The 7,357-nt window shown below is 71.2% G+C and overlaps 1 protein-coding gene across 1 annotated transcript in view; it reads left to right on the forward strand.

Annotated features, from left to right (window-relative positions):
• Positions 1 to 2,517: 2,517 nt before the first annotated feature.
• H696_05193 (CAMK/CAMK1 protein kinase) overlaps positions 2,518 to 7,357 on the forward strand; it is a gene marked incomplete at both ends in the record, with an annotated part of 6,847 nt that continues 2,007 nt past the window's right edge. Inside the window, 5 exons of the mRNA XM_009499050.1 lie at positions 2,518 to 3,798; positions 3,993 to 4,679; positions 4,879 to 5,219; positions 5,443 to 5,784; positions 6,336 to 7,294. Coding sequence (XP_009497325.1) covers positions 2,518 to 3,798; positions 3,993 to 4,679; positions 4,879 to 5,219; positions 5,443 to 5,784; positions 6,336 to 7,294 — 3,610 coding nt within the window. The remainder of the gene's footprint in view (positions 3,799 to 3,992; positions 4,680 to 4,878; positions 5,220 to 5,442; positions 5,785 to 6,335; positions 7,295 to 7,357) is intronic.

A 7,357-nucleotide genomic window follows, 5' to 3' on the forward strand; every position in this document is an offset into this window, starting at 1 on the left:
GGGGGGGGGGGGGGGGGGGCATCGGCCTGCAAGCAAACCTCCTGAGGCGCCCATCCAGACGTCAGCCGGTGCCCTTATCGTTGTTGTTGTTGTTGTTGTTGCCGGACACTGTGCCTTCCGCCCGCCCACCAACCCCCCTCTCTCTCCCCTGCTATCCCGGCGCCGCGGCGCATCTGTGGGCGCCCTCCCCGGGCTATGCTCAGGTTCGGGTCTCTCTCTCTCTCTCTCTCTCTCTCTTTCAGGAGGCACCTCACTCCCCGGCCCGCGCGGGCAAGGCCCAGAGTCTGGGAAGGGGCGGAGACTTTCGGCAAGCACAGCCAGCTGCACTCGAGCGACACAGGGGCCGCATGGGTGGGGCGGGCTGGCCCAAAGCACGTGGATTAAGATCACACCACAATACCAGAACGAGAAGTCCCCGGCCAGATCGGGGTTTTCTCGTCCGGGTTTGGGCGTCGTGTGCTTCCAGACACAGCAGCTTGACATTGGCCCTGCGTTCGCCCCCGCCCCCGGGGGACGGTATTTCTCGGGGAAGGGGGGGGGGGGGGGCGGCTTCGGCGGGCGCTCCCTCGGCCCGTCCATCCTCGGCGCATCTTGGAGGCTGCGCGGTCTGTGCCCCCGGCCCAGCTTCCGGCCCTTCTCCGGATGGCCGGTTTTCCAAGGAGGGACTTGGCACAGCCTGGCACCGAAGACCGAACCATTCCCACCACCGGGGGTGTGGGGTCCAACGGCGGGTCCTCGCAAAATGGTCGGGTATCTTATCGGGCACAGGCGGGCACTTTGCCACGTAGGGGCGCATTGCTCGCCGCCGGCAGACGCCCGCCGGCATCCCCGTTGATGAGGGCATGGCAGTGCCCCTCGCCCGGCCAGCAAGGAGTTGGCAGCTAGATACCCCCGCTGCTCGGCCCCCCCCCCCCCTCCCCCCTCATGTCCTCGTGCGGGGGGAGCCAGGCGTGCCAAGAAGAAAGGAGCGGGGGTGCCAGGCGCCGAGCTGGCAAGGAGATCCAGTCGTTGTGGGTGAAATCCCCCCCCCCCCCCCCCCCCCCCGGCCCACGGGGACAGCCCATCGCGCGCTCGGTGGCCAGAAGATCTCCCTGTCCCGGCCCGAGCCCGGGCACTCTTCCATTCCCGGGCTCCGTGATAGGCTCCCCGTCCGGCCCCCGGGTAATCTCGGCTTTCAAAACGCCCCGGCCGCGATCCATTGCCACAGGGGAAGCTCGCGGGCCGGGCGTGTCCGTGGGCGTTCGGCGCGACCGAAGATACTCCCACGGCGAGGGGGCCTGCTTCGTGGCGGGATGCCAGGCAGAGCCCGAGTCTTGGGAGGGGATCCTTGGGTGTGGGCCCAGGGTCTCGAGGCCCGGTTCGTTGGTTGGGCATTTCGGCAGGGTGGGGCACGCCGTGTTGGCTCTTCCAGCCGGGAAGGGCAGACATGCGTGCGAGGCCCCCACGGGGGGCCGATGAGAGGAGACTGCCCACCCCCTGCCCTGTTCCTCCTCGAGGATTGCCCCCTTGCCCCAGGCACCCGGGCATGTTTACCGTAAATGTCCAGGGGAGCCGGGAGAGCTGGCCGTCCTCGGGAGGGAAGAAGGAGAGAGAGAGAGAGGGCCCGAGGGAAAGACTGGCCTACCGGCCCGGGGCGATGCCCAGGACGCAAGCCTCTCTCTCTCTCTCTCTTTCGCCCGGCCGCCGCACAGAATACCTCCCTTACCCCGCCGCCAGGAGGCCGGGGAGGCAGGGGATGGCAGGCGGCCGGGGGCATGTGAGCACGCCGCAAGATGGCCGATGGGGGGTGGTGCTGAGGAGCGCGCGATGCGAGCCTGCCAGAGCCTCCCCCCGTGTGCACAGGTGCCGTCCCGGTGCTCGGGCCTGTCGCCGAGGTCGAAGAGCATCCGCCGCGAGATCAGGGAGGAGTATGAGCCCCTGTAAGCAAGACCATACCCCTCGTGCCTCCTCATGCTACCTGCCTCTCCATCTTGCCTCTGTGCCATCCCCCTTCCCTGTCCCGCTCCGTTCCCTGCCACCCTCTTGTGATCTCTTTCTCCCTCTCGCTCTTGTCCACTTGTGCCTCTTTCCCCTGGCGGTCCGACCTCGCTCTCTCCAGCTCCCGCTCTTGGGCGCTCATCGCCCCTTGCCTGCCCATCCGCGCGGAAACCAGCCGGAGCTCTTTTTGATCCCTCCCCACCACCACACACAGACACACAGACAAACACATTCGCGCGCGCGCGCACATACCCATCCCTGAAGCCAAAGCGCCTCACCACACCAGCTGAGGCCTTGTGGACGCCCACCGTGGTACCCGGGCAACCAATCACGAAGGCGTAATCCCCCCCTATCGCCGGCCGGGGATCCTACCCCGCGATCTAGCCCTCTGTCGCCGAGCCTAACACCCCATCGTCGAGTGCGTGCGTGTGGGCGTGCGTGCGACCGACGCCAGCCAAAGCACCGGCAGGCATGACCGATCACCAGCCCCGGCCGGCCGAGCGGCCAGCGGGTTCCCCCCCGCCCACGAGGGGTCCCGTCATGCAGGTCCATGTGCCGATTCCGATTGCCCGGAAGCGGGGCCTGACGGCACCAGCCCCCCTGCAGACATCCGGCCTGCCTGGTCCGCGGTATGGTGTTGATGCGCCGATCTCCGGGCGGGCGCCGAGCATGGCCGCCACCGGGCCCGGCCATGCCACGGGCCCGTGCCCTGCCAGCGCCTCCAATGACCTGACCGATGAGGACCCCGCGTCCGGAAGCCGGCCGCCGGTGGCAGACCGCCCGCGCTCCCAGTACTTCGATGCCATCGAGATCCCGAACAGGCGGCCGAGCGACTGGCAATCCGGCAGCCCGCCACTGGACGTGTCCATCCCCTTGGAGCAGCTGGTCATCACCCCGAGCGGAGGCCGTTACGGCCCCCGGCGAGGGTCCCTGGCCCGGCGGTGCCCCCTGTCCGGGGTGGTGCTGGCTACCGAGGGCCCGGGCCGGCGCCCCGGCGCCCTGGGCCCCGGGCCCGGGGCCAGCTGCCCAGGCACATCGATGGCGGCGGCGGCGGCGGCGGCGGCGGCGGCTGCCGCCACCCTCCGACGTGGCCGTGCCCCTGGGAGTGCCTCAGCCCATTTGCAGCGCATCTCGCTTGGTTGTCGGCCGGCGGCGGCGCGTGCGATCGGCCTCGGTGGGCCGATGCGCCTGCCCTCCCACCGCCAGCTCCTCCGGCGGCGGCGGCGCGCGCGGCGGGCCACTGCCTCCCCGCTGGAGGCCTATCTTGCCCTGCTCCGGCGATTGAGCTGTGATGGCGGCGATAGCGGCGGCCCTGTCCAAGGGCCAGCCACCAACACGCTGATCACCGCCTCCGCGGTGGCGCCCCTGACCGAGCCGCGTCCCGACATCGGCGCCGGCCGGCCGACTGCCCTGCCGGGGCCGGTGCTTGGGACCGCACCGGTGCACCCTGCTCCGGCCCCGGCCCCGGCCCCGGCCCCGCTGGCCAGCACCCCGGCCAGTCCCCCACGCAAGTACCAATCCTTCTCCATCCTGTCGGCCGGGTGCTCGGGCAGTGGCGGCTCGTCGGCCGTGCCCGCGCATGGCCCCGGGGACCTGGCCGACCGGATGCGCCAGCTCCGACTGGTGCAGATCCCGGAGAACTACGATGCCGGGGGCGGGTCGCGCCCTGGGGCCGGGCCCGCCGGCGTACCGGTCCCGGAGGCGCCTCTGCTGTCGCTGCAGCGCCGAGCATCCAAGTCCAAGCTGGCCGGCGGCAGTCCACAGGCGCAGGCCAAGCTGGCCTCGCGCCTCCTCAGCCGCGAGGAGGTCGGCTCCCCGACGGTACGCCTCCCCCCCCCCTCTCACATGCGGGCCCACAGCGGTGTGGCATCTGTCAGTGTGTGCCGGTTTTGGACCCGCGGCCCCCCTCTTCCAGCTCGCGGTACTGATGGTCAAGTGGCCTCCCCTAAACACCCTGTGCCTGGCCCTGCCGGCCTGCCGCTACGTCGGGATCTGTGCCAACATCGGGCTGACAGGGGGCCGGGGGCGTCGGCTCGCCTGGAAGTGGCCGGCGCTTCCACGCCGATACACGCTCCGCCCCACCGAGCCCGGGGAATATGGCCATGCAGCTGTTGGCCGGCATCAAGAAGCTGGTCCTCCGGTCGCTGCCGGCATCGCCGATGAGCCGCCGCACCGGGGACGACGCCTCCTCGGCTGCCAGCACCCCGTCCTTGAATTCCTTCTTCACCCCCTTCAGCCCGTATGTGTCCAACACCCCGGGAGGGTCCTTTGCCCCGGGGCCCAGCGGGCTGGTGCCCTGTCCGGCATCCGCTTCGCCGAACGGCTTCCGCCTGGTGGTGTCGCCGCCGACGCCGGTCTTCGGCGATGTCAACCACCTTGGTGGCAACACAATGGCCGGCAGTCCGGCCGCGCCGCCGGCCCAGCCGCAAGGTAGCTGGGCCCCGGCCGGGCCCTCGGCCGGTGGGGCGCCTGGCGATTTTCCCGGCCCCGGGTCGGCCACCATGCCGGTCACCCCGGTTGACGCGGGTCCCAAGGGGGAGTGTCCCCCGGTAGGGGGCGCAGCCTCGGTGGTGGCGGGGCCCGGCGCGGGGGATCGCTCTCACGCGACCGAGAGTCGGGCCCCCGTGCGAGACGAGGCTCCCGCCGCCATCGCGGCCATTGCCCCGACGGGGCCCTTCGACGACGGCCCGGGGCCATTGCAGGTCCGTCGGCCGGCCGGCACGCGCTCATCCACACAACCCGGCAGGGGCAGTTACATCCTGCGGCCTTCTCGCACCTCCCGTGTGTCTGACTCTCCATATCCCTCTCTCTCTCTCTCTCTCTCTCTCGCTCTCTCTGCCCCTACCCCCTCCGCCCTGCCTGCATCTCGTACCTCCTGTTTCCCCTCCGCATGGAATGCAGAAGCAACCCCCGCCAGAGCCACGCGCCACCACCCGGAAGCAGGTGAAGTCGCCCATCCTGCGGGCCCTGCCACAGGACCCGCCTTCCTTCGAGGAAACCGACGCCGTGACCGGCATGGGCGCCGACGGCGAGCACGCGAGCCAGCATCTGCCTCAGTCGGAGCAGCACGCCTCATCGACCGCGGCCACGGCCATCACGTCACCCTCTGGCGTTGGGGCCGGGCTCCGGGCCCCGACCAAGGAGGAAGCCGCCCGGCGCGAGGTGGAGCTTGATCGGTTTCTCTGGTCGGACTCCGAGAGCCCGGAGCTTCGTCAATACGAGGTGGTCAAGGAATTGAACCAGTGCGTGGGGCTTGCTGCTGCTGCTGCTGCTGCTGCTGCTGCTGCTGCTGCTGCCGCTGTTGCTGCTGCCGCTGTTGCTGCTGCTGCTACTGCTCTTCCCTCCCCCCTCCAGACGTCCGCGCATGTGCCCCACCATCTCCTGAGGCGCGACTCACTGACAGGCACCCTTCTCCCCGCCATTCCTGCCTCCCCTTCGATCGGGCTGCCGGGGGCCTCCTCGCAGCGGGGCCTTCGCCCGGGTGTTCCACGTTCGGCTGAACCGCAAGTCCCCGGCCGGGGGCACCGGACCAGCGGCCGGGTCCGGCCCGGGGGATAACCGCGGCCTCGGCGGCCCGAGCCAGGTGTTCGGCGCCAACCAGACCGGCCGGCCGGCGGACTTCGCCCTGAAGCGCATTTCCAAGCGCAAGCTCACCCCCCGCCAGCGGGCCAACACCCGGCGCGAGGCGGCCATCCACGCCCGACTGTCGCCCCCGGTGGCCCTCGGTGGGACCGGTGGCCATGCGAACCTCGTTCGGCTGTATGCCTGGTTCGAGACCAAGGAGGCCTTCTATCTGGTCCTCGATCTGTGCGTGACTGCGCGGCCTCGCGCCGCTGGCCCCTTTCCGGTGCCTTTGTCTTTTGGTCAACCGGCGTTCCTCTTCTTTTCCGCCATCGCACACACCTCTCCCCGGGGGCGGGCGGGCACCTATGCCAGGAGCGCGAAGACCCGCTCGGGCTCTCACCATGGCCGGTGCCCCGCCTGCTCGAGTCGGGGGGGGGGGGGGGGGGGGGGGGGGGGGGGGGGGAGGGGGGGAGGGCGGGGCGGGGACCCCCCCGGGGGGGGCGTGGCCCGGGGGGGGGCGGGGTACGGCCGTGTCTCGAGCGGAGGCTGGTTCCCTTCACACTGAGACAGGGGGGCGCGGAGGGGGGAGGGGCCGGCAGAGGGGGAGCCTGTCCCGGCCCTCGGGGCCGACGGTTTGTGCCTGTCTTTGGGTGGCCGGGGGGCCGGCAGGGCGGATCGGCCGCTGTTGTTTGCCCGCGAAAATGTCACCTGCCTTTCGGCCGGCGCTAACTTGCCCCGATCCCGATGCCGGTCGCGTTCTGTCGGACAATGTGCGCCCCCCATGCCTGGTGAAGGATGCGCGGCGGGGAGCTCTTCGACCGCCTGGAGCAGCGCGGCCCCGCCACCGAGGACCACGCGCGCACCTTGATCGTCGGCGTGGCCTCGGCCCTGGTACACCTCCATGACCATGGCATCGTCCATCGGGACATCAAGCCCGAGAACCTGGTTTTCGCCCACTGGGTCGACCCTATCGACATGTATCCGCCGGCCGGGCCCGGGTGGGGCGGGCCTGCGCGGCCGAGCACCACCGACTCCGGGGATGACATCCCCTGGCACGGGCCGGCCGGCGAGCGCTTGCTTCTGTGTGACTTCGGCCTGGCCAAGTCCCTGCTGCCGATTGGCACCTCCCGCCGGGCCCGGGCTGGAGGCAATCCACCGGGGGCGGCTCCGACCGCGGGGACACCGTCGGCCGCCGGCAGCAGCAGTGTCACCACGGCGGCGGTGGCGGCCGGCCGGTCGTCGCACCTGTCGGCCCTGGCGCAAGCGGCTTCCTCGATCGCCTGCCAGGCGGCCCAGGCCACTTGGGCCTCGATCGGGACGAAGACCGGCCTCGGGTCGGCCGCCGAGCAGCCCCAGCAGCATGCCCCGTCCGCGGCGGCTTCCACGCCGCCCCAAGCCACAGCCACCGCCGGGGCCCGGCGCAATGTGGCGGCCGCGCATCTCCAGCAGCAGGAGGGGGCCGGGCCGTTGCCGGGCCCGTCGCCGGAGGCCCCGAACTCCGAGCACTATGGCCCTTTGCGGCCCTTCGCCGAGACCCCCTGCGGGACGGTGGGCTACCTGGCGCCGGAGGTGGCCGCGGCCAAGCGCCACGACTTCTCCGTGGACATCTGGGCCCTGGGGTGTGTGCTATTTGCCCTGCTGGCGGGCTATCCGGCGTTCTACGATGAGGATCAGCGCGTGCTCACCGACAAGGTGAAGCGCGGGGACTTTGGCGGGTTCCCGGCTCCCTGGTGGGATGGCATCTCGGAGGACGGTACGCCACAGACCCAGCACAGCATGCCACCTGAGCATCGGGAGGGGGGGCGGGCGGGGGGGG

Source organism: Fonticula alba (assembly GCF_000388065.1).
Source record: "Fonticula alba strain ATCC 38817 unplaced genomic scaffold supercont2.9, whole genome shotgun sequence".
Taxonomy (NCBI): Eukaryota; order Rotosphaerida; family Fonticulaceae; genus Fonticula; species Fonticula alba.